Source organism: Scomber scombrus, chromosome 4 (genome assembly GCF_963691925.1).
Source record: "Scomber scombrus chromosome 4, fScoSco1.1, whole genome shotgun sequence".
Taxonomy (NCBI): Eukaryota; Metazoa; Chordata; class Actinopteri; order Scombriformes; family Scombridae; genus Scomber; species Scomber scombrus.
In genome coordinates, this window is record NC_084973.1 from 10514227 (window position 1) to 10541780 (window position 27554).

The window sequence follows — 27554 nt, forward strand, 5'->3', positions numbered from 1 at the left end:
AATTTATTCATTACAAACATATAAAAATGACAAGAACAACCAGATGGCAAGATAGAAATTTTTTTCCAGTTTGTACAAAACTTCCAAAACCATCATCAGAAATGCATACTCGCTCCATATGAAGATTTTCATCATCATTATCAGTTATTTAAGTAAATATAGTACAAATGTTGACTCTTCCCAAAGTATAGCTACAAAGATATTATTTAAATCTATTTGCCAGGTGATGTACAAAAACAATTTTGTCATTTTCCAGTAAAAAAAACCCAACGGAACAAACGTAGGCTAATGGGCACACAATTTATAACAGATTCACAATTCACATACAGAATTAGAAGTCGATGAAATATTCACAGTGTTGTCTTCACATCAGTGACGTGAATTGTAAACTTTGTTGCATATGATAACTCGCGTCAATAAATATCCAGAAAGCTTGTGTAAAAAAGGTACATTTTTAACAACTTTGATTCCTCTGATGAGTTTGATTATAGCTTGTCAGCTCAACCCTCCCATATTCAATCAACAACTGTAGAATACATATGAAGTTCATAAAAATAAGGCAAAAATCATTTCCCCTGTGTTTCTTATCAAGTTGCACTGTCTGTCATTTACAGAGTCAGTTTGTCTGATTCAGGTGGAGTAAAGTAGCATTTTCTCATGTGATGAAATGGTAATGTGAAATATACAATATAACAGTAAGGTTCATTCGCATTAAGGTACATATAAACATTTGTACAGATATTTTAACAAATACTGGGAGGCTATTTTAATTTGTTTTATAAAATCTCAACAGGTGAACACTGTACTGACTGATGTGAATGATTTTAGGGAACCAGCAGGTAAAAGTGGCAAAAACGACACAAATTCTTCTCTAAATACGGTAAATTATTGTTTGTTAATATCATGGATCCTGTTCTAAAGGACAAAATCAGAGTTACTTAATCATGTGATCTTTAAGTACTATTATTTGAGTACTCGGGTCATATTCAAAGGGAGAGGGTGGTGAAAATGCTTTGAGCACTGTTATACTGGGAACATTACAGACATTTCCACTAACAGATGTCATCTTGGACCTACATAATTGTCATAAGCATATCTTTATTATTAAAGGGAAGTTTTTGATGTAGTAGACATAAAGGTAAAATAAACCATGTTGCGTGCTTCTGCTTTCATAAAGCAGGTCGTTCTCAACTCTCAACTGTAAACTCATATTTGTCGAGGGTGAACGTGTCTTTCCTCAAAAGGGGCCCCAGTGTGTCTGATTGTCAAGGTTTTAACAAAAATCCCAAAACACAGTTGCACAAGCTTGTTATAAAAATAAATAATCCCTTCTCAGCTTCATTATCCAAAGCACAGTGGAACAAGAACAAGAAAAAGAATATATGTCATCTGATGACAACTGAGGAGGTGGAGCCTGTTAACATCTGTCGCTGTCCCTTAAAACCGGATCATTTTAGTGTGCTGTAACCGAGGAGCCAAACTTTATACAACAAGCTCTTTTACATGACAAAGCTCCAGTGGGGTGTGACACTGGCAAGGACCACAGTGCTGTCGTCTGTTATTTGGTATCTGTTTTTGATAAACCTGGGAAAGAGAAAGATGGAGAACAGTATTAGAGAATAGCCCTTAAAAGATTAAAACATTTCAACTAAAAACTGAGCAGCATTTGTGTTTTCATAGGCGTTTACATGCAAGCACAAATTCACTGCAGGTGGATGATAAGAGTAGCAGGCAAGAAAAGGAGGCGGAGGCAGGCAGGCGAGCAGTGAGAGGTGGAAAAAAGGAAGGAAGGAGGTGATAGGGACAGGCGGAATAACGGACCGGGTCAAGCTGCTAGAGCAGTGCTGAGTGGCAGTCAGAGTCTGAATCGCAGCCAGGCGTGAGGCAGGGCTCACGGGAACAGGTGGATTCCTGAGCACGCCTGTACTCTTGGTACTCCAGGCGGAGAGCGTTGAAACGCGCCTCACTTAGGGAGCGACTGAACTGGCAGCGAGGTGGGTTGGAAACTGGTGGGCTGACTGAGGGAGACGGGCCTGGGGAAGGCATCAGGGAGAGGTGATGCATGGATGGGCACATCATGGGACAAGCTCAAAATAATCATGGCACACGGGGCACAAGATGAGCACATGCAGCACACACACACACACACACACACACACACGTCACGTCAAGCATTACACTCACAATGACACATGCAACGTTAAAACATCACGACATGAGAATTTAAAAGAAAGAGACGTCACCTTTTTTTCGCTGGTCCTGGAGGCCGTCGGTTTGATCGTATCTGAGCTCCCCCCTGCCTTTCCAAAAACCCGCTTGTGACTGATCAAACCTCATGGCCTCCAGGACCTCGGAGTCCACACAGGCATCAGCAGAGTCCCACTCATAACTCTCATCTACTGATGTGTTCCTTCTAATGAGATACACAAAACAAGCGGTCAGGTAACAGTATCAGCACAGTATCACAAACAAGAAACAAGAACTAAACCATTAATGTTATTTTGGCAACATAAATAAATTCCTCTGCCAAGAAGACACTCCAGTGTTGTTATTTTCCAGGTGTGGTGGTGTTTCACCTTTTCGTTCTCCTCTCTGGTAGCTCCATCTCAGCTCTGTGCCGCTCACTCTCCTCTGTGGTTTCTGGGGAGCTGAGCAGTGTGGGAGTGATGGACAGGGACTGTCTGAAGAGACCGGCGCTACCCCTACCACTGCTTTGGCTGGCATAACTGGCCCTACCTCCCTCTCTGACCTCCCGGATCTCTGTCTCACCTCCCCTCCCCATCACCCTGTCTGGCTGTCTGTAACCCTCCCCCTCCCTCGGTGGGAAGGGGGCATAGTAGGGTGAGGGCCAGCTCATGCCTCTGGGCAGGTAGGACCTCGGAGGGCCCCTCCTTGGGTCCATGGGTCTCATGTTTTCCACTCTGGATACTGGCCAGTGCTGGTACTGGGGGACAGGAATGGAGGAGGGCATGGGAATATACTTATGTTGGGCAGACCTCAGGGTGTCCTGATAAGAGGGGGACCACCGGGAGGACTCGGGGAAAACGGTGGCTTGTCGTCGTGGATCACAGGGTTCCAAAACTGGGGAGATTGAGGTTTGTCTGGGAGGGTACATCGAAGGAGTGAGGTAGGAAGGACTAGCTAAAGGTCTTTGTGTGTGGTGAGGCCTCTCTAAGCTCCCCATGCTGGGCCGTCTGAACGGGACATACTCCCTCCAGGAGGGGCCTGGCCTGGGGAGGGAAGACGGAGTGCGACCCAAACTGTAGGACTTTACTCTGACATCTGGGTTTGGGAACTCGTCCCAGTAACATCTCTCGGAAACATATGCCCTCGGGCTTTCAAAGTGCTCCCACCTCTGTGAGCCAAGACTGATGGATTTCTTTAGGAAAGGACGAGGCGGTCCCATACCTGAGAGAGTCCTACAAGGGCCTATGCTTAAGGACTTCTTCAGAAATGGCACAGGGGCTTGACATATTCGTGATGCAATATTGTTAGTCCTGCTGCCCTGAGAAGCTTGTCTTTGGGATTTCTCTGATAAAGACTCACCATAATCTGCAAAACGTTGTGAATGTTTTGACACTATATCTGCCATGCCTTTAGCTGCACTAAACAAGGTGTGAGCCGACCTGGATCCAAGTCTGGACTCAGGTCTGTCTGCGTTTTTATTCCGAATTTGTGTTTTCTCATCATAAAGCTGCTTGCTAGTTTTTTCTGGACCAGGCGATGATAGTCTCATCTCATCGGGAAATCTTACTCTGTGTGAAGAATCTCTAGCTTGTGCATTGAGGGGGTGTCTATAGCCTTGTTTTTTACTTGCGTCAAAGTTTGTCTCTGCAGCACCTAAAGAACGTGTTTGCTCAAAGCAAACCTCCTTTTGGTTTGAGTCCGTTACCCCCTCAACATGGACCTCCCAGTTTTTAGGAACTACATCAGGCTTAGCAACCAGAGATTTTACTGGTTTTAAGTCTGAGCTCTGTCCAGCAGTGTCTGTAACTTCAGCTTTTTCCACAGGCTCATCCACACTCATTTCGATGAAACCTGGAAGGCTCAGGTATTCAAGAATTGCACTTGTTTGCAGTGGGGACATTTTGGGGGATGGAGCTGCAGGCTTGTCCTTGAAGGACCCTGACATTCTGCGGACAGAAAACTGGGACTGGTCACTATCAACTTCTTCTACAAGAGTCAGTGTTGAAACAGGGCTGGGACTATCAGAGAAAAGACATTTGTCACTCCTCCTGGAGCGCGCCCGGACACCCTCTCTTTCTAGTTCAGTGTAAAAACCTGAACATCGTTGGTCATTGTAGCCCTGAGTCTCCCTGTCTTTGACCTTTGCTGCAACTTCATGATGTTCATAGGGTAAAGTAGAAAAACTTGAAGGACTGGGATTTCTTGTGGCTGTGTGTGGTGGAGAAGAAGTGAAAGGTCCAGTTGGACTTTGAGGCCTCACGCTGTCAACTAAAGGACTTCTGGAAGCTGAATCCCAAGGCTGAGTGCCATAAGCGTATGAATTTCTTGACCTGGAAGCAACAACTCTGTCCTGATTATTTTCCCTTAAGCCTTCCTCAGTCATGGACCTCCTGCATATATCCAGCTCTCTCCTAGGATTCATTGACCTGGCTTTGTCAGGTGTCTCTAAACACAAAATCGGGGGGCTAGCCAAGCTGACGTCAGGAGAGAGCATGGGAAGGGAAGTGTTCTGGGTGACGGGAGATTTCGATGAATCTACAGCAAGAGAGTCTTCTGTGGTTTCTCTACGTGTGCAAGGATGCTTAGACCTGGGCGATGTGGTCTCCCGGGGGCTTTGTACTGGAATAAGGCTGGTGACCGATGTAACAGGGCTAATGTCCCAGTGTATGCGAGAGGTAGGAAGCCGGTCCATTGGACTACTGGTGTTCCCAAAGTAGCATGCCCTCCGATAGTCAGACACCCGATTTATGTGACCTGAGGGCTTATGTTTTTGTCTGATGATAACATCTTGTGGTTTCCATACAGGCTCTTCTTCTGATTTAGGCGAGCCCCTTTGAGGGCTTTCTGTTTTATTTGACTGACATTTATTTTTCCCACGACTTCTCTGATTAGCTGTATAGCTCTCTAACTCCCTCTCCATTTCCTCCCTCTCCTTTGCGAGTTGGACACACTTGTTAATGCTGTCCCTCTCCAGCTCACTGTCAAGTTGTGAGACCAGGGTGCTGTTATTAGTCAGCTGACTCTCCATAGGTCGGTAGCCTCTCTCTCTATCCAGAAGCTTGGTTCTTCTGCCCAAACTAGGGAAAAGGTCTTCAGTGTGACCCGGCATGCGATACCTCCTCAGAGTATCACTGGGTTTTTTCTCGCTGTTGTCTGAATAGAAGCTGGCTCTTTCCAGGAGGGCCTCTGAGCCCTGTTCGTCATCAGAGTAAAAGCAGCCGTGACGGGAGAAGTTTCTGGCCATGGCCCGTACTCTTCCAGGGGAGGAAGGAGGCCTGCTCAGCTCTGGGACGTCCACAGTGAGAGGAGAATCCTTCCCATCATCCTTTTCTGAGCTCAAGACACTTGACTTTGGAGAGTCTCTGAACGATGTCCGATTGCTTCCTAAGCAACTTGCCCCTCCATTACTTTGCAGGACATTCTTCTTCAAGATGTGCTTATTGGAGGGACTGGAACCCTCTGGCACTGCTTGGACAATAAAGCGTCCATCTGGGCCTCTGCAGATTGACTCCAAAGCAGTTGATGAGGGGTCCTGGGACCCAAGGTGACTCTCAAAGAGTGTGTAATGAGGTGGTGGAGATGAGTTGGAAAGGAGTTGTTTCCGCTGGTCATGGTATTCCCCACGGCTGCCTTTTTCAAAGGAGGACCGATCAGACTGTGAGGAGGGGTTGGGGAAGAAGGGAAGCGGTGGGCACAGCTTCAGCTTTAAGACACTGTCGGGGCTGCGAGGAGGTGAGCCAGGTCTGAGAAAAAGAAAAAGAAAAAGACAAAAGAATAATTTATAACAACCTCAGAGTACTACAGGTTCTAACTAAAGAACTTTTTTTTAAACTTCCAAATTATATAAAAGTAAGGAGATTTTGAAAAACTTTTTGTGAAGTAGCGTCACTTTGTCAGTGCATGTGCTCAAATGTTATAGATAGATTAAAATTAGTTTGACAGCAGAGTATAAAAGTCTAAATAATCCTGCTTGAGGTTATTTTTAGTGTTTCATCACCATATATTAAACTAGACTATTAAAATCAAAATACAACTGAAGGACTGGTATGGACACTTACTCTGTAGATTGGCTCTTCTGGAAGGCAGATGGGAGGTCTAAGAAAAGTTGAAAGAACAATTAGAAAAATGATCACACAGACAATTTTGTCTTATTATGACAAAGTGTATTAAACATAAACTGAGGAATCAACAACAGTACCTCCTGCACATGAACAGAATTTAAACATCAATTACATTTTCTGGATTTAAAACAAATGCTTTACCTTGTCTTCTCTTTCTGCGCCGACGTTGTCTCCTGTTACTCATATAGCAAGCTGTCACCAAGGAGAGGACGATGGCAATGAACAGGAAACACACTCCTCCTAACACACCAGCCAGCAGAGGCTCAGGGATGAACTCCAAGAAACTTGGGCGCAAGGGGTAAATCGCCATCCCTATAATCAGACCACAGAGCTTAATTTTCGAAATATCCTGTAATATAAATGTACTGGGACCTTGACTACATAAGCGTATGATGTTCATAGTAATTTATACGAAGCCACTTACCAGTGGTGGATACATTAACAGACTCACTCGGTTCACTGAGTATTTTATTGCTGCGGGACATCAGCCTCAGATCATAACTGGAGTCCTGAGAGAAAACATAAAGTAGTTTGCTTGTGGTAAAAGTTGCATGCTCAAACATTTTCACCATAAATCATAGCATCAGTTTTATATAACACAATTTTTGGCAGAACAGTTATTTAATCTACATGCAGCCACGTTATGAAAGCAAGAAAGACAGACACCACAATAACTGATCTCCAGAAAGTGTGAATGCTAAGTAAGACATAAAGTTTACCCGTAGCAGTCCTTGTACCACTAGTTCACTCTGATTGGCACTGATGTTACTGCTGAGGATGACCCACTGGCCCTGATCCCGGCGGGCCTGCAGCACATAACCTGTCAGTGGAGAGGATGGAGCTTCAGGAGGTGACCACTGCAGGAAAACACCTTGTCCAGTCCGGTTGGCTGACAGGAATACAGGAGGTTCCAGTGTTGGGAGAGTGGTGACGACCGTAGGTGCTTCTGTTGGCACAGCTGATAAAAAAAAAAAACGCAACCTAAACATCAACTCAAACTGATACAGCACGAAAAATACAAATAAGAAACTCTGATAGGTCAAACATGTTCACTTGCACCAACCTTGAGTTCGCACAGTAACGATTTCACTGAAAGGTCCAGAGCCGAGCCTATTCTGAGGTAGGACACTGAACTGATAGCCGGTGCCAGCAAGTAGCCCCGTAATCAATAGATAGTTTTTGGATGTGGGCACAGGCAAAGAAGCCCATTCATGTTTCCCTCTGGATGCCTGCTTGACCCTGGAGAAAAAACAAAGCCATCCAAAATAAAGATGGCACAATAAAACAGTCAATGCGTCTGCTTGTTGAGAAGTGAGAAAAGTGTTGAAAGTGATTCATGTTACTGACCACACAGTGAACTTTTGGGTGTATCCACCATCAAAGCCGGGCACCCAAGATACATTGGCCTGATTCATCTCTGTGGTGACAGATACTGAGGACACAACATGAGGACTGGTGCCTGAGAAACATAGACGCACATCTGTAAGTCTGGCATGTTGACAACACATGTAAATACAGGTTAAGTGTCCATCAGGCCTGTTACCATATTTGTGAGGTAGGCCACTCACCCAGCACCATGACCACAGTGCCTGCACTGACGGTAGCTACTCGATTAGTGGCTAAGCACTCCCAGCCCCCATGGTGGTCTTTACTCAGTGGCTGCAGCAGGAGGGAGCCATTAGCCAACACAGTGTATGAGGAGCGAGGAGTAGGGCCAATCTGTGAGGGAAGACAAACAGACAGATCCAGTTTAAATAAAGCATGAATTAGGCATGTTTATGTTGCTCCTCTTTGTTTTGGATAATCTGTACCTTGCTCCATGTTATGTTCGGAGTGGGGTCTGCAATGGCTTCACAGGGGATGATCAACTCTCTGCCCACCTCCTGGAGGTACTCAGGCCGGGGAAACACTCGGAAAGATGGGGGGTCCTGGAGGAGGGAGACAGTCTTTGTCACATCTACCCATGTATAACTGGACACACTCAAAGAAAAAGGTTTTCTCTGTCACTAAAGGTGGAGTCAAGAGAAGTACCTGCAGAATGACTTGTGTGGGTTCAGACTGGCCCATAGTGCCGTAACTGTTATATGCAGTGCAGGTGTACATGCCAACAGCATTGTCATTGGATGTTGCTATAAAAACTGAGCCTTCGGAGTTCACCATCCAACCTGGGAGCTGGACAGGTTAAGAAAGGAAAATTATATAGTTATTCATAAGGTAATTGCTTCCACTGCATGAGACATGATGTTTCTACGTCACATAACTTACGTTGTCAAGATTTAAATTGTTCCCATCTTTGGTCCAGTTGACATATAGCACAGGGGGATCAGCCTGGACAGGGCAGACAATGACCCCCTCCATGCCAGCTGGCAAGTATGTTTCTCTGGGCATTCGGCCTATACGAGCAGGGTCTAAATAAGAGAATAATAATTATTTAAGAATTATCTGTAAAATGGATAGATACATGTAACTAAACAAGTGCTGCCTCTCAAGGGAGATTAAACCCTTACGTTTCACTTTCAGATGTGCAGAAGCTGAGGGTGGGGTCAGTAACCCATTAGTTGGGATACAGGTGTAATTGCCAGCATCTTCTGGGATTAGATTAGGGATAAGAAGTGTTCCATCCACCAAAACCTTCACACGTGACTTCAGAGACCTAAAACCAAAAGATACAAAATATGATTTTTAGAGGTAATCAAAGGTATTTTTCATCCTGGATCCTATTTCCCATCAACTTTTTGTGAAATCTAGTGACGATTGAGTTGTTTCTGAAATCAGCTAAATATTAAGCCATAGAAAAGGTGGACAGAAGAGTGTCGGAAAGAGTTTTGGAGTACAGAGCGCCTCGCTTAATTTTATCTAAAAATGGCTAAATATTTAGCTGATCTTGACAACAAGTCTTACAAGATTTTAGAACGAGATTTCTCCTTGAGCAAGACTTGGTTAAACACAACAACAAACAGACTAGATCAAGTGAAAGGTAAAAAAACCCTTTTTATTTCTCTGTATGGTCCTTTAACATTGTCAGACACTTACAATAACAACCTGAGCCTGTCAGTGTACGTCCACTTTTACTGGATGTACACTGACGGGGTGCTATTGTCCTGTCTGATTACATTACAACCTGTTTCATGGCTGCTGGCTGCAGCACCCTCGCTCAGAATTGGACCAATTTAAAAAACTGTTGTCCCCATTAGTCACTTGTACACAGATAGATAGAAAAATAGGGTCCAGGTTGGAAAATACCAACATTCCCCTTTAAATTGACAATACCACAAAAACCACTACATTGTAGTGGGAATAAAAGATTTTCAGGTTATTTATCTGAACAATTAACTTGTTTTTCTAAGGTTTATCACGTGCTCATGACTACATTACATTATAGTCTTATAAATAATCTAACTAAATTTGATTGTATTAGCAGCCTGCTTTGGACCAACACCTGTATGCCTGAGCTTTATCTAAATACTGATCTCAGTACTACATACTAGCTGTGTTTCACATTTGACAGAAAATATATATATTATATATTTTGGGTTCATGGGTACTTTGGACTCACTCAATGTGGTAAACATTTTGTCCCTGTTTCATCCATTCATAGGTGAGGTTGGAAGGGTAAGCATCAGCCTGGCACTGCAGAACTGCATCCTGTGACATGTTAAGAGTGGTGTCCTCTGGCGAGATGATGATGATTGGGGGACCTTTTTGGCAAAATGGAATAAACATAAGACACACTGATGTAAATATTATGCCTTTGTGTAGTGATCCAGTGATCAAGATAAGCAAAGTGTTGAATGTTGGTCTTAAATCATTGCTATAGCAGGCGATGGACTGTAGGTGGCAGTATACACTGTGTAACCATGTCAAGCTGTTCAGCAAAATCATAAAGGCTTTCTGAATTTACTCTTTGTCCCAGGAAAACATATGTGGTAGATGTTACTTTCAAATACCTCTGTATGGTTACCTGCACCTCTCAGCACATGCTTAACATGAGACAAGGAGAAATTCTGTCTCCCCCTAATGACTGACAGCTCAAAACTGACCTTTGACCTGCAGCTGCGTATAGTGGGTCAGGTTCCCCTCTGTGTTGGACACGTGACATTTGTAGACTCCTGAAATATTTCTCGTGATGGAGGCCAAAGACAGGCTACCATTGAGCACCTAAACGTGGCCAAAGGTAAAGATGAAGAGGATCAAGGGGGGAGAAAAAAGGTGGATGGAGATCATGAGCCTGTCACAGAGAGGACAACAAAAGCAATCTGCTGCAAAGAAATATCAAAGCTACAACTCCTACATAAAATGCTAATTTTAAAATATTTAATTAAAATTCTGCAAATGCCATCTGTTTATCCTCCTCACTTTTATTTTTTCATGTTTCTCAATCGGGTTCTCATCTTTATGCCAGACGACAGTTGGCCGAGGATTGCCATGGGCTCCACAGCTGAGCGTCAGCGAGTCTCCGAGCAAAACATCCACAAAAGTTGGTGGGGTCTTGATAAACACAGGTGGAGCTAGAACAAAGACAGCACAGATGACATAGTTACCTTCTGTGTGTGCAATCAAATGAAAGAGGACTAACTTGACTGTGAACCCTTGTTGTAGAAAGCAAAGTGGATGAAAATACTTAATGGGACAGGTCACCCACAGTAACTAAGAACCTAGATAGTTTTGGGGTGCTTAAGGCTTGGAGGTACGACTTGTACTTAACCCCTGTACAGTGGAGCTTTAGGAATTGGTTTGATGCCATCAAAATGTAAAATAAATGATGTGTTAACCTCAGAAAACTCTACGTTTTCATTACCATGTCAGCATGTTTGGAAAGATTCGTAGTGTGGCATCTTAGTGGCACCACAAATGTAAACAAATGCAGCATAATAACTGGGACAAGCAACAACTGGAAATTTGCAAATTTCTCTGAAACGATCTGAACTGCATTTTTTTGTGTCTGCCTCAGAGAGAGCAGAATATGGGCAAATACTGCCAGGGTTGGTGTTTTGTTTCCACTGAGACCACCCAGGCTAAAAATATATGCAATCATTGAATTGGAAAGAGCTTTGGATAAAATATGTCATCATGCTCTGTGTACAAGGCTCTGTGTAAAGTCTGGTTTTGAAACAACCTAACATATTCTTAGGTAACGGGTATTCAAATGAAATACAATACGCGCACTGATGTAATGCTATTATGTAAAGATGGGTGTCCAGTGTACACCTGCATCCTGATAATCTTTTCATTCACACTCTCAATAACTTCTAACTCCACTGTGGCATAACTGATGTGTGGGGTTAAAAATATTCAGATTGAGGCATTTAAAAGGTATCTTTAGCCCACACAAGCAGCACATACACTGTCCTGTTCCTGTTATTTTTTTAACATCTCCTATGTTGACATCACCTCACAGCAGGCACGGCACAGACAAAGACAAGATGTGATCACCGTGTGCACAGAATGCCACACTGAAGCTCCTCATACATTGCAATGACACTCAGGAAATTCGGTGTGCCAGGGCCTTTCAAGTCCCATGCTGTGGCTGTTCTAAACAAAGACAGTGCCAGTGATGAGCAACGAAAGGAGCAGCTCCTCAGTCTCCCAAAACCCTGCAGTGCTGCACCTGTGATGGAGAGGAACGTCCATGTGCCGTTTTGAAAGTTGTCGGTTTTGCTATCCAGGAGCAGAATGCGGCATTCGTACCAGCCCTCGTCCTCCAGGGTCAGCCCTTCCACCAGCAGAGAGGCACCCTGGGTCAGAGTTACGCGGCCTGTAGGAGGAGGGGTCGGGGCGGGAGGGCAAAGAAGAAGGGGTGAGAGAGAGAGAGAGAGAGAGAGAGAGAGAGAGAGAGAGAGAGAGAGAGAGAGAGAGAGAGAGAGAGAGAGAGAGAGAGAGAGAGAGAGAGAGAGAGAGGGTCAGTACACACACAACCAGTCAGGCAGAGTCAGCACATGCAGACTTACCATCCAGAGGACACAGGCATCCAGAGTCACAAAGGCCACAGTCAAAGTCGTAGACTTAATGCTAGCAGACAAAACCATCCACAGCGTGAACATCGACTGTGGCTCTAATGTTTGTAGCAAGTATCCACACATGTGATTAAGATTTGTGAAAATCAGAGTGGTGACAGACAAAATATGGAGTACAGAAGATGAGAAGTCAGTGGCCAAAGAGTTGGAGTGCAAACACATGAATCACTCCTGTGATGATTGTAATGATGTGCAAAATTACAGATGAAGATAGTGTCCTGTCATTTACGGTTTGGGTGGTGGAGTGGAGAGCTAGGAAGAGCATGACAGAAATACTTGAAGGCAGCTTCATTAAATCGCGAAGAGGAAAAAAAGTGAGTGTGTTTTCTTTCTTCATATTTGTAGTTTCCTGCTTGAAATGGATTTTTACAACAAGCATGAAATGAGTCACCTGTTCTTGTTAATCAATGAGGGACATCAAGCAGAGATAAACACTGTGTAGTGGCAGATGCACGCTACAAACTTGTGAATGTGCAACCTCAAACACACAGATGGATCTGTGCATGTCCAGGCACGCACGCACTCACACATACACACACACACACACCTCCCTGTCACACACACCCGTATCCCTCTCCCTCTGCTCTTCTCTGTACTTCTTACAACTCCTTGTCAGGCTTTGAAAGTTGATCTGTTGGTTGCCTGGTGACTGCAGGCTGGTTTTCAGGGTACTGGAGTTACCCTTCCCCACCGCCCCACCTCCCCTCCCTTTTATTCTGTCTGTCAATGAACTCTTTTTCCCCCCCCTTCAATCTCAGGCCTTTAAAGACAGGATGGTGCGTGAAGGGGGGAAACACACACGTTGCTCATACCAGGCCTTGGCCAAAGCAGTTTGAAAGTAAACAGGGAAAAAATGTGGGGATGTTTGCTGCATCTCGTCATTCCTGTTTGCTGCTAACAAGTTGCTCAGATAACACAGGCTCACAGTAATATCTGTCATATATTCATCCCTCTCTGCAAAGAATTGAAAAAAAATTCTGCATTACAAATAGAAAGAAATATGCTTTTTCTTCATGTAATCTTTAGATTGAGCATCAAACGTCATCTCCCCCAGTAGAGATATTGTATATAAGAGGAAAGAAGCAACAACCTTGAAGCAACAGTATCAGAAGAAACACAATATCCCAGCTATTCACATAGCTTTCCCTCCAGACAGCAGTGTCTGGAGCAGAGTCTGAAAGGTATGAAATTCATTTAACTCAATACGTGGCCTTAAAAACAGGGTGAAACACACACTGAGAGTAAAGACAGGCAACAATGGCTAACAATTAACCCTGCATTCCTGACTGGGGCTGTTGCTATGCTTAATGATTGACTGACCTCCTAAAGACAGAGCAGCGTTTGATGGGCGGCGCTCACTTAAAGGCTCCATAAAATGAAGGCCTCTGATTTCAGGTCAGCATCTTTCAAACAACTGGGCAGGGCTCGGAGAGAGAGGAAATGTGTGAGCAGATGATAACAGGTGAGGGTATAACTTTAGGCAGTTTCCGCCTTATCTCTCCGTGAGGGATCCTCCCTGAGCTGCTCATTTCCTATGCAACCTTTTCCCAATCGGACATGGAATTAACTGCACCCTGCCGGCTAAGAGGAAAAACACTTCCACGTGCAAAATCACACAAACCCTCTTTAAGGTACAGCTAATCCTCCTGTGGCTAAATATTATGGGATACTTACAGATCACTGTGGCTAAAAGCGCCTGTTGTGCCATTTGGTAATACGTATAAAACTCGGCCTATGGAAATCCCGCTCACTGACCATGTGCGCTGGTTTCAGAAGCACGTGGATGTGTATACATGTTGATTTTCAAAATTTGGTGTGCACCCTGCCCCCTGGGTCTTCACAGGGGAACTCTAGTTTCCCTGTCGAACACTTAACCCTTTCCCATAGCCTCCCTCTTGTCCATCACTACAAAGAGAGCCCCCCTACTCCTCATTCTCTCAGGTTACCATAGTGATGAGACCAAGGAAAGCCCGGGCTGTAGGTTTAGATTTGAATTCAGTTGCTGTAGAAACATGGCAGGCCCAACAGGGGCAGGGGAGGGTCAATCGTGCAGGGGGGTGGGTTTCTACTGCAGATATTTTGCCCCAAAAGTTGGGGCAAAAACATTTTGTTTAGATCTAAAAAACAGTTTTGTGTCAGATCCAGCAGCACATGAGACATAAGGAAGAGAGTGGGAAGTGAATGAGAGGCAGAAAAAGGGAGGACTTTGTTTTCCTTTCAGCCTGTTGACAATGAGTGACAAATGTTGCTTTATTTAAATTTGAATGTTACATCCCTGGACTTGAACTGAAAGCTGAAAAGGCACTCGGCAGGTGTTCTGCACTAAGAACGATGACAAAAAGGTTGATTGTCTCTCTGATGGCTTGATGCACATAAATAATGCAAATAATTAAACACAAGAATTTAAAAATGATCAACCATATCAGTAAAACAAAACCTCTCCATTTTTAAATCAAAGTGGAATTGAACCGGAGGTTACGGAGAGGTTACTCAAATGTGTACATCGATAATCCACAGACAACCAATGAGTTGAATGAGGGGTTGACCTTTTTGACCAGAGTGCTCAGTAACTCCCCAGCAGACGCATTCATCACTCCCACTGGTTCTACATTTGCCTGACGTCCACGAGTCCTCCTCCAGAGACAAACATTATTAGACTCTGCAGTGGAGAACACTGAAAATGGCTGAAACAATAAGCTGCTGCTCCTCTCCCGTGCCCATCCTCCTCCACCTCCTTTTCCTTACTGTTTTACCTCCGGCAGCTATCACATGACAGCTCCAGTCTACCTTAAAATGAGACCCTGTTCCAACAGGTCAAGCTGCAGTGCAGCCAAGGGTAGAAAATGGCAATGCTAATCCACTAGTACTGTGTGAACCTCTACAATGCACCCTCTTCATATGATCGAAAGTCAGGTTCTCACCCAGTGGGTGGCAGATTGTCTCACGGTTTCTGATCTCCTTTTTTTTTGTCTACACCAGATTTAAGAGGCTTGTTCTACAAGTGAAACCACTGCAAATGCAATTGAACTGAGGGCAGTGTACACCACATATATTTTACCTACATAATTCACACTTTGGGTTCATTTTTTTTTTATACATGTAGTATTGTTACATTGTATTTTCTTTAGTTTTGTAGGATAAAAATCTCTAGTACAGGCTTTTCTTCTCCCAAAGTAATCGAATCAGCATTTCTGTAGTGGGGATTCCCACTGGTACTTACTGACATAGTAATACATGGGTTATTGTTATTGTGAATTACATATAATACAATAGAGGGGGGAACTATGGAGGAAGACAGATTATTTTGTTTGGAGAAGCATCAGCACTGCTTTTCTTTGTCCATCCGTATGTGCATAAGAGAGCCGGGCAGAGGTGCATTGTGGGATGTGTTTTGATTTGAATACAATCATAAGTCTGGAACCGGCCCCCTGCCTCTGACAGCTCACCCCTCCCACTCCCCCAAATTTCTCTCTTCAATCCTCCTGTCTCCCTAATCAGTTTAACCCTCTTATGAATAGCTCTTTGTCGTGAGATAGATTACAGTTAACTCTGTCCCTCTAGCTCTGTCCGGCTCTGTTAACCCCTGCACCAGCAAGCACACACAGTTCACGTGCCAAATTTACCAGGACTCAACTTACCATGGGCATTAGCCGTCTTATATGATCAAAGAGCAAAGTATTAATTTCAATATTCTTAAATTACAATGTTACGGCCAGTTTTTGCGGGGTTTGAACTGTTTTCCGGCGCTGAACTTGAGCTTTGTTTTCTGGCCAGGAGGCGATAATGTTGGAATTAATAATTTCTAGTTGCTTTAGTTACTCAGTTGGAATGATCTTTAGTAAAATAATTAGTGCCTCCAATAATCCTCATCATGTATTGTTCAACAAGTTGTCAGCGATGCTAAACAAAGGCAAACTTAACCTAACATGTAGTAATCTTACAGTAGTAGATTACTAAGCAAGACCCTTGGACTACAGGATTTAATTTGAATGCTTACTCACAGCACAGCTCACAGTCTGATCTCATGCTCTTCATTTGAGTGTGGGCAGTGGCACACCTCAGACATGAGGTAACAGGGCCTTTGTATTGGCCTGCTGCTCTAAGCCTGTGAACACCAAATTCCCAGGTTGCTGCCATCTATTCTCCTTTCACTGTGTCATTGTTTGAGGCCCATCACCCTGGTCAAGTTGTAGCAGAAAAACAGGTTGCTGATGGATGAAGGTGATCAGTTTCACATTTTACTGGGCTATTTTCTGCTTTAGGAGTTGTCAAACAGTCATGTTTACAAAAGCTTAGTTGCTCAATATTAAATTCCGCTCAGGTTACAGAGTTCACAGTGTGTGTGTGTGTGTGTGCGTCGGTATATTAGTTGTGTGTGTACACAACTTGTACATGTGTGTAGCAAATGCAGACCTCAACTTCTCAGTGTTCAGAGGTCAAACTGAGAGCGTGATGTAGGCCTGCTGAGATCTAGGGGTTTGCCCATTGTCGTCTGGGGCTCAGGTCGGACTCCCCTGCTCACAGTCTCTACTGATTTTCTTCAGCACACAGGAGTCATTTGATGTAGCCCTGCAACAGTAAACTGGCCTGACACAACAGGACTTGAACATATTTTCTCAACAAATACAACTCAAAAAGACTATAATAGTGTGTCAGTCAGAGTTCATCTTGATTCCTCTTTGTTGTGAGTGCTGGGTGTCAAACAAAGAGGAGAAGAGATGAGGGGCACTAAAATCTCTAATTGACATGAGAAACCTAGACAGGCTGGTGTCTAACAGGGTCGACAGAAGGACAATGTTCTGTAGTGGAGACACTCCTCAAATACAGAGTGCAATCTCAAATACACCTGATATGATATCAAAAAATACTGTTAAATGGAAGACTGAAATAGTCACATTAGATATTGCTCGCTGTGATTCTTTCATCTCAGTTTCTATAAATGGCAAATAACATCAGTGAGCTTGAGACAAAGCAGCAGAACAAGGACAGACAGCATTTGTGAATGTTTTTATGTTTTATTTTAGGACCCTTTTACACCTACTTCATTTGGTCTAGACCTTTAGGCTTGTCAGTTTGATCCAAACCAAAATTAGAGGTGTCAAAGATCCCCCGAACCATGGTCCAAACCAAACAGCCAAGCCTAGGTATGACATAAAGAGGTGATCTCAGTCTGGATCGAACTGAAGCATGGTTCTGTTCGTCTCCAGTATGAAAACATTTTTTTGGATGGTTCAGACTTTTGGACCAATTACACAAAGATTGCCAGGAAGAGACCAAGATTGAAATATGGTCTGACGATGTTATAAAAAGTTAACTGGAAAAAACCACAGACACTTTCCAGGTATTTTTGGAGAGGATAAGAAAGAGAGAAAATGGGTGAACAATGCCACCTGAAGATAAAGAAACTGTAGCAGCAGTATACAAAGGTACGCAGTTCCATTAGAAAATCAACCAATAAGAAAGACACATTTCCTGTCTATGACAACCTGGATAGCATTCTGGGCATTCGCGCAACAACCTCACCCATTAAGGTGGTGGAGTCTTACCCAGTTTTAACTTTTAGTACCAGTAATAATGCTGGCACTGGGCACAGTTAACTGGAAGTAATGCCATAATATTATTATTATAGTGGCAAAAATTAATCTGTTCATTCACCCCCCCCAATAAATTCAAACGGTGACTGAAGGCTACTCGCTGAATTGCCCGCTCATGTAGGTAAAGTTGACAGGATGTAGGTATGTCATATAACCTAAAGTTCCTAATACGCTCACATAATTATGATGTGAAACCAAAACCACCCGGATCAAATGTATATAATGTAACAAAACCTGAACCTTGGTTCGGAGTTTCAGGTGGTATTTGCGATGCAATGAGTTCACCAAAGGTAGGACAGGAAAACACTTAGATTTAATATAACACATTCAAGTCTAATGCCTTACTTAGCATTATTGGAAGCAGTCATTATGCTATAAATTCAACAAGCTCTGTCTGACAGTACAGGTCTCTGCAATGCCCATAATTCATTTTCTTGAAACACTTTCTTGATCTTAAACCTATAAAGGAAATCCTCCCAGCTCTCTTTTTCATGATCTCAGACAAGCCAAGACAAAGATCAGGAAACTATCACCTACTTGCTTCTTGTGGTTAAATCTGAAATCCCCCAACATTTTTAATTTGGGGGTAGAATATATTAGACCTACAGCGCTGACACGCTTCACATGCTACCATCTGCCTCCAGTGGGAGGGGAGATATGAGGATCTGAGGCAGACAGGGTTTACAGCAGACAAGTACACACAAGGGTGGGATAAGGCAAAATATTGGGACATCCAAAACAGGGCTCCAGTGCTCATAGTTAAAACTCTGCAGTGTTGTTTACTTCATTACGGCTTCTTGTGCATCAGATGATTGCTCCTAAACAATGACATGGTTAACGGCCTACAGAAGGGTTAACATGCAAGACACATGTAGCCCAATTGCCTGGTCGAGGGAGTGTGTTTGTGGCTCTGCTGCTGTTGACATTCAGTGTGGCTCGTCAGTGATTAATCCATTCCATAGAGGCGTTGGTAACACTACTGGAGAGGCTTTTATTCTTTGTTGGGGCTGTTAGAATAAGTTCTAATAGGACAGTAGTGAAGAAGGCTTTTAAGTGAGGGTCCCTGTACATTTCAGTGACCTATTTGGGACAGTATGGGATTTTGGGTGTCCTAGTAGTCCTGTTGGTTTTTGCAAAGCAAGGGGAGCTTGTGATACCCCTCTTTGTCTTTTGTTCTCTGGTAGACAATGACAGGATTATAGGGCTCCAGCAAGAAAACTCCCATTATTCCCTATGCTTCATCCTTCCTCCTTCTAGCACAACAATCTCCCCTTACTGGGTCACCCCTCAGCATACTAATAAAACACTGTCATCAGACCACCAAGCCCCCACCTACACTCTTAATCCCCCCCATGCACCGCGTTACTGGTACCCCCCTATTCTTGCTCAGCTACCCCACCCCCCTTTAACTGCCTCCATTAAAACACATCCATTCTCGCCCTTCCCCTTTTTCCTGCACTCCTGCTACAGATGGGAAATCCACAGACTGAACACCCGCAGTAATTACAGGGATTGTGTTTTGGTTGGATTACCTATTTGGGGTATTGTTTCATCCAAACTTCCTCTACCCAAGTCTTCATAAATACTGTTGTTACCCCTTTATGCTTGCCTCTGCCCACACAGGGCACATGTGCGTCATATAAAAGAGAAAAGTTACCACTACCTCTCCCCTTACTAAAATCTGATGGACTATTATTAAAGATGTCTGTCAAATTGGTGGTCAGTCTTTTAACTCCTCCCAAAACAAAATGTTATGATAGCAGCTTTTCTTTGTCCAACTGAGAAAACTTTTCAATGCTGACATTAGGGTCTGTGTGCAGTCAAACCACTAAATATTCAACCAAAGCTTATGAAGTCTTATAGGTCTGGTCAAGTGACTGAAGATCCAGTCAGCTAACACATTATAATAGATAAAAGTTTTTGTTCTTTTTCTTTTAATGGAGTGTGTGATTGAACACTTAGTAACTCTTACCCTTGTAGTTTGGATGAACACGAGGAGCATACACTCCAAATTTGATGAGGATGGGAACGTTGTAACCGAGGCGCACCCACTCCACCACATGTAGAGGGAAGAGGTTTGGGGTGGTGGCTTCTTTAGATGTAGGCGTGAGATTACAACTGAGCTCTGCAGAGCTCCCCTCCCGGGCACGAACCAGTGATGCCACGCTTTGAGACACACCTGTAAAGACAGGAGCATATTACCAGTATAAAGCACATGTAATCCTGGACATTTACTGATAACACAGAAGGCAATAAACAGTAAAACACATAAATCAGAAGATCTATAAGGGCCTGAGAAATATGAGCCTTTTAAAGAGAGTTATGGCTGCCAGAGAGACCGGATTAACCTCTCTGGAATTTTTTTGGTCATTCATTCCATTGAAAATTGTTTGCTATGCTGAGAGCAGTTTATAAAATGTCAGCAGCAATATCTTTAGAGGGAGACTGACCACACAGGCAACAACAAGTCAAGACAGAAAGGTTGAAGGGTTGAAAAAGAAGAAACAACTCATGCATAAATGCTTATGTTTTACTGGAGCTCAGATCAGCCTGTGATTATGACTTCCTCCCAGTGTTCATAGTTAGAAACTGGGCTATCAAAGGGCATGTAAAACAATCATACGCCATTTGGTGACAAGATCGTATAGCTGCAAAGCCTACAAACACACTGCAATCCCATTAGTGACACCTGGAGAGGTCCTCTCTATCTCCTTTCCCTTGCTGCCATGTGCTCACGTGGGTGTGTGTGTTTGTTCTGCTACTCATCTGGCCTGGTGATTACTTTAATCTCAGAAGAAGGGCAGGGGGGTGGTAGTGTTGATACACTGATAGAGAGCAGCAGGCCTCCCTGTGCTCTCTCCAGCCGACCTCCCACTACCCCCTGGGGTCTACACATGGTCTGGGGACCAGCACAATCAATCTCACCACCCCCCCTCACAAACACATGCACACACACAGAGAAGCGTGCCTTGGTTTGGGGGCAGCATAAATCCCAGATTGATCTAAATCTACACCCAGAGATATAATTTAAGTTGGATTTTGGCCTCATTCTCTGTCGTCCACTCATGTCAGTGCTGTAACCCCTCCTCTTTACTTTCTCCAATACAAGGCAGTGGGAGCTGTGCCAGATTCATCATGGTGTCAGTCAAACTGTATGTAGGCAGCTACATGGCAACATATGCCAACTGCTTAGCTGTGTTTACAATAACAGGGGACATAGGTATTGCTGATGTTGGTAAACAATGAACTTTTGGCGACACAATGCAAACAAATGGCAGACAGGGAAACCAACTGATTATTTTACCAACTGTAAAAGGCCAATTAAATATTCAGTATATGAATTAAAATAAGTAAATATACATGTGCATGACTTCCCTTTTCTGTGTCACTTACCTTTCTTTATTGGCCAAAAGTGCTAATAAGTTTTCCATTGCAGTTATATAAGTTTTACACATGCGCAATTTCCAGCAATTGTTTGACTGAATTCAGTCTAAATCCATTTTCACCAGCAACCCATAAAACAGTGCAAAACTAACTAAAGTCACACTCTGTCAATCTCTGAGTACACTTTGCAAAACCTTCTTAAAAGGTTTGCTAAAAACTGTTTCTTTATACATTTTCTTTGTAAAAGCCTGACCAAACACACAATTCATTAGATGACAGTTCCAGCTGGATGACTACTCTTGAAATGTCTCAGGATTGAAAAAAGTGTATAACAATTTGCAAAATGCTCTAAAGGTTCAACAAGGAAATATGAATATTATGGAAATGTATGCAATGTATCCATATTTGCATTAGCATACTTACTTAGTAGACAGATGGCTACAGCAATGGTGACAGCCTGAAGCCACCGTCTCTCCAGTCCCATGGCCGTCCGTCACCCTTTACACATCTCCCAACCTGAAGGAAAAGACCACACATCCCATTTACTGTTCAACAGAATGCTACTGTACCATTTACGCGGTCACCGCTGCATAAGGACATCCGTCACATCCCCACTCAGACAAATGTAATCCCTCTAGTTAACATCAACTCATAATCCAAGAAGTACACCACATACCAGATGCTTCTTGGTTAATCAATTACTGTATTCTTTGAAAACACTTAATCTTCTGGAAAATTGGATGTTAGGGCTGTGGTTGGATTAAGACAAATAAGATATTCCAACAAGTGCTGCAAACAGACAGTAGCACATGAGACTGCTTAGAGTGCATTGTGTTTGCATGCAGACGCCACTGTGAGTGTCTTTGTCCACAGAGAAGACATGTACAAGGCTTCAAGGTATGTACAGATTAACCTGATGCTTGTGATTGGTCCAGCTCATCCAGGAGGTCTCGTCTAACTCTAAATAGGCCAACAGCAGTTGACAGGTGGCATGAGCATTATTGAAAAGGTGTGTCTTCCCGACTCCAGATGTTATTTTATTACCAGCGCTTAAAAAAAGAACATAAGTCTAAATAAATAGATTTAGACAAGGAACTTCAAATACACTGAAGTCAAGACTGCTTCAAATACAGTATATGTCAAGCAGCCGACGGCCACAGGTGCTGCTCACCTGACTATTAGATGCACAAACAACACATGCAAGCCCACCAGCAAGATCCATTAATTTTTATCTCCTAATCGCCTCACAAACAAGACATGCAAAAAAATTGTTTGCCTACTAAAGCATGCAAACAGCTGCAGCAACTCCAGAAGCCCTCAACCTCAAATTGGATTGGAGGCACAAGTTTAAGTTGTTGCCCTTCAAACATAATGAAAGACCTCCCACTCTCCCCTTGAGTCACTTCATTCAGTACCCCTAATACCAGCTTATTACTTTAAGTTCATTTAAGTAAGATATAAGAAGGAGGCTATTCTTAGACAGCAAGTAGGTGTTGGATATTAGCTGCTGATATAACACACAAAAGAACAGTAGAAGCACAGTATAACTGAATCATGCACTGGACAAATTTAGACTCTTAGCAGCAAAGTTTGCGCTTGAGTAAACAAATAGCCCAAAATAGAAGAGCAAAAAGGATGCATTTATCTCCTTGCACTTGACTCACACAGGGACATGACTATTGCTGTTTGGGCTGTCGATGAAGCATTGAAATAACTTTCCTTCTGCACCTTTAGAAATACACAAAGCCAAGGTTACATAAGCACTATGGAGGAGAGGGATGAAATTAAAAAGGCAGATAAAGAGGGCAGAGTTGTAAGGTGTATGAAATATTTCAGGTTGGTAGTTTTTAAATGCTTGTTTGTAAATAGGAAAGGATTACTCCCCCAGAGCAAACATTATTTGCCCAGTGGGGGTTTCGGAATAAAAAGGTTTCTCATAATGGATTTATTTTTTTTTATTTAAAAAAAATGTTTAGCCGAATAATCTGTGTCATCTCCAGAAGTCAAATAAAGGTGGGAGTGAACGTACATCACTGCATCATCTGGGGTGCAGTCGTCACAATCATCCATCAGAACATAACAAAACTTGTCTGCCTTCTCTGCCTCAACAGCAAAATATATGACTGGTTTGTGGGAACACACTCAGACAAGGCTAGGCCCATAAACATCTTACAGAGGAAGCCCGGAGGGGGCTTTGTCTGCAGGTGCAGGTGTAGGTGAAAAACAACCAGGTTATTTCCTCAGGCAGCAGAGAAAACCAAAGGGCCATTTAATGAATGTGTACACAGAGAGGGCATTAAAATGTTTAAGATATAAGGATAAACTGGCAGTAACTTTAGTCATCTACCTAACTGAACTGTGGCAATAGCACTTGCAGACCTGTAAGCAATAATAATTTTGAACTCTTAATTAACTTAGAAAGAAAAACTAACTAGCTGTGGTGTGGATTACAGCTCCTGTTAAACAGTGAGGCCGCACCAAGCATACCTGTGTATGTGAAAGGGGGTTAACTCGTTCAGACTAATCTCCTCACAAGGGTATTTCAGGGAAGGTGGACTTAATTAACAACTGTTTACAAGTTGCACTCAACTATACTGAAAGACAATGATACTCCTGGGTACATCAGCATATCCTCTCACCTAAACTGGAATCATGTAAATGGGCCATTCCCTGTGAAATAAAGATTGCAGTTTTTTGACACTGTGAAATTACTTTGATAACAAAAAATATAATGACAACAGCGAAAAAGAAAAACACACAGTTAGTACACCTGCTGAACACCTGCCTCGCCACAAGACATTTAGCTCCATGACATGAGTGCAGGCAGAGTTAACTGTTCCAATGTTACACTGGATTTCATTGACACAAATTGCTTTGGATCTAGTCATGACTTAGCCTTCTGGATGGTACATTTGTAACACCCAGAATAATCCTGCCCTGCTGCTCCGAGTGTTAATAGTGTAATCGAATTAGAAATCAAATTGGCGAGACAAATCAAGGACATGCTGTCATCTGGCAGTGCAGTGATCAATCACTGGTAAATCAAGACACAAAACACTTGAGATTAATGTGCTTCTAGGATTCAAAGAATGCTGGTGGAGATAACAAGGCCATTTTATTTGCTGTAAAGCTGGCATGTTGTGTTTTCCAAATTTTATGGAGGGCTAAAGCCACAGCCAGCAAAGGGCAACTTTGATTGTTTTCTCATTCCCAATGCTTGGCAGTAACTTCACATGAGCAGATAACTTTATCAAAAAATAAATACATAAATAAAACTCATCCTTCACCCCTTCAGTCTAAATCTAAGACACTCTCCAGAGAATTCAAATGTCATTAAATATGGATGGATAGATTTTTCTTGCATTGATTCAAGTAAAAAGCTGATTCCAAGCTGTCAGTTTCAACAGCTGGTGAGCCTGACTTCTCCATATGCATCTCCTCTGCATCACACCAGAATAAACCAATCAGCTGGCATAAACTGAATAATGCAAAAGTTTAAAGTGGACTTGGTGATGGGTTACTCTTTGAAGGAGTTAACAGGAGAAATGCAATAGTCTTTTCAATCTGTGTTCTACACCTGATAAGTGACAATTAAGATGTCTGTCTCTCATTTCAATGTCGTATCTTCTCTGACACTCACATGGCGAGAGTAGGCTTTTGACTTAACGTGTGAGTGTGCATGTGTTATCCTTCAGTACCTCAGAAGAACCATCAGTGATGTTAGTGACAGATACAGGCCTGATAAGCAGTAGCATTACTCTCTTAGTAATCCTTGTTAATCCTCACAGAATGTAGCTTCAGTGTAAACCAGCCTTTAGAAGGAACTACGAGTGTCATTGGAGCAGAAACTTTCACAGGTGCACTGGAGAAGGTCATACAGAGGCACACATATCTTGCAACCAACCATAACTAAGACAACAGGGCAGCCCGTACAGTACATGTAAACCACAGTCACTAACACAGGAAAGGGTTGTAAAAAAAAAAAACATCAATCCAACCTTGACTGGTTGGACCAGCCTACACAACAGAGTAATCAATTAATAGATTTTTTCACTGGCACTGCAACCTAATTTAGTTTATGTATTGATGTTTACTTTAACAAAAAGAAATGAGCTTGGCACACAGTGGGCACGGGAGTAAAGCCCCAGTCTCGTGAGGGGGGAAGCCTACTGTACACAGTATGGATTAACATAATGATTGCTAGTAACCTAACACATGGCAATGGTTTTAACTCATTCATATCAAGGTTACCTGTACTATAATTTTGCAATCACTCAAAAAATCTGCTATGAACTGACATAAATAAATCACTTATATGCTTCACACATGAGAGGGTTTATATATTTTTCCACCTGGATGATTTCATATAGGTCAGGGGTGTCAGGGGAGTGGAGAGTGACGTACGCCTAATAAAAGCACAGCAGCTAACATGCTTCTTTTAACTTCTTAGCCTTTGTCCTTCCCTGCCCCGGACCCTCAGGAACAGGTCAGTCCTATAAAGCTACTTTCAAGATGCAATGCTGAAGGGTAAGAAGGTCAAAGGTAACAATCTCAAGAGCCGAGTTCCAGTCTTAAAGCACAGCACTGGGTTTATTTTAAAACCTGGGGGTGACTAATAGATATTATCAAAGGAACTCAGCAGACCATCAGTATTATATATTATTATATTATGTATTTTAGCTAAAAATGTTCAGTGATGCAGTTCTTATGCCTTCACTTAGGGACAGCTGTTACTCTCCAGAAGGGAATGGCTCTTCTTTCAGACAGGCCAGCAACTAATGAGACAGAAAACATACAAAGGTGACCATTTGTGGCACACTGTATAGCCCTTAAATGCTATTAGGTGCTTAAATCTCCTTGAGCTTTGTTTACTAACTTCAATTATGCACTTTTCTCTGTATGTTGGCACTAACATGCATTCCCTGTAGAGTACTGCACACTACGTAGTAATTTGTAATAAGCACTTTCAGCTCATGAATAATTTGTTTCTCAATGCAATCAATTTCCTTCAGCATGATAATCAGCCTGCAGGGCACAGTTGGCCACATAGTATTTGGAATGCTTCTTGAATATTCTTGAATAATACTTGAAATCTCAGCAAGAAAAAGAAATACTTGTACTTTTGTGTTTGCTCAAGACCAGACTGGACATATATATTTTGTTAAAGGCAACTAAAACTGTTTAAAAAAATATGAAAAAGTGTCCCTATAGAGTCTTAAAAAAGGGATAACAGGCATCCGAAGTGATGTGTGTCTCTGTGCACTTCATTTCTCACTCATCAATACCCATAAGCTAAGCAAAAACAAAGAAAAGACACACTAGAGCAGGGAGTATACTGTATATCATGTAAAAAGCACAACAATCCTGAGGGAAAAACGCTTAAATTAGGCTTTGTCCAGCACACTGCACCATGTGGAGATAAACCGGTCCATTAAAAAAGGAGAAAAAAAAGAAACACCAAGCCACAAGCCATTAATTTCTGCACCCCTAGAGCGAATTGTGATGCTCAATCCCTGTGCCACCATCCAGACCTCCTGTAAAATAAACAGGTGCGTCTTTTGTCTGTCTCAGTCATTTTGACACAAACAGCAAAGGGGAAGCTCTTAATAAAAAACATTTTTAAAAACACTATTTTGACTGACTATTGTTCTCACTATCTTAACCCGGGGGACAGATTTCACTATGGGGTCATAACAGTGCCTTAAACCTATTTACTGTGGTATTAGAAAAAGAAAAAAAAAACACTCATTCTGAGATTACAAGTGGCGCATGTGATAGGCTGCAGAAAACATAAACAAAGGCGCTATAACGCAATGCATCATAGTATTACTGCAGTATATTCACAGGGAAATTAAACTAATATAAAAAGTATGCTTCCCTAAAGGAATATTATAATGACAACACAGAAAAGAAAAGACAAGGGCACTGTACTGCTGAACACATAAGATACACTATAAGTGGTTAGAAGAATACTATAAATATGTAATAAAGAGTTCTGTCCAGCCAGAAAATAACAATATGTGCTTTATCTCTAACAGACTATAGATAAACTACAATCAGATGCGTTCTACGGTGGGTTTATATGGCCTATAAAGGATGCTTTAGCTGTGCATCCTTACCTTGCTTGAGGCACTTTTCTCACTTGAAGCGTCAGGTACAATCTTTCAATCCATTGATGCTCTTCTTTTAGACTCGTCTCGCAGATTAAATTCAACCGTTTATTTCCTCCTCTTCAGGGAGAAGTAATATTGAGG

General features: G+C 42.6%; 1 protein-coding gene across 2 annotated transcripts; it reads right to left on the reverse strand.

Moving 5' to 3' along the window:
• Positions 1-61: 61 nt before the first annotated feature.
• On the reverse strand, positions 62-27554 carry igsf9b (immunoglobulin superfamily, member 9b). Of its 2 annotated transcripts, XM_062418223.1 has the most exons (22): positions 27420-27554; positions 21724-21816; positions 19889-20095; positions 11917-12063; positions 10665-10816; positions 10349-10466; positions 9865-10006; positions 8816-8961; positions 8574-8716; positions 8340-8480; positions 8120-8236; positions 7877-8027; positions 7656-7767; positions 7372-7547; positions 7028-7266; positions 6733-6817; positions 6450-6620; positions 6246-6282; positions 2577-5930; positions 2244-2413; positions 1822-2033; positions 62-1584 (listed from the first exon to the last, which is right to left on the reverse strand). In XM_062418223.1, exons 2-21 carry the CDS (start codon positions 21782-21784, stop codon positions 1834-1836), a joined length of 6069 nt encoding a protein of 2022 aa, XP_062274207.1. In that variant the 5' UTR covers positions 21785-21816; positions 27420-27554; the 3' UTR covers positions 62-1584; positions 1822-1833. The 2 variants fall into 2 exon arrangements, with proteins under 2 accessions (XP_062274207.1, XP_062274208.1); XM_062418224.1 differs by lacking the exons at positions 19889-20095; positions 21724-21816; positions 27420-27554 and adding an exon at positions 16324-16449.

Excerpts from the sequence above, each read along its gene's own strand:
- igsf9b (XM_062418223.1), bottom strand. The coding sequence starts at position 21,784 with ATGGGACTGGAGAGACGGTGGCTTCAGGCTGTCACCATTGCTGTAGCC. Across the intron at positions 10,817-11,916 it reads GACGTTCCTCTCCATCACAG|CTCCACCTGTGTTTATCAAG; the intron begins GTGCAGCACTGC and ends TCTTTGTTCTAG. Across the intron at positions 8,028-8,119 it reads CGAACATAACATGGAGCAAG|ATTGGCCCTACTCCTCGCTC; the intron begins GTACAGATTATC and ends CTTCCCTCACAG.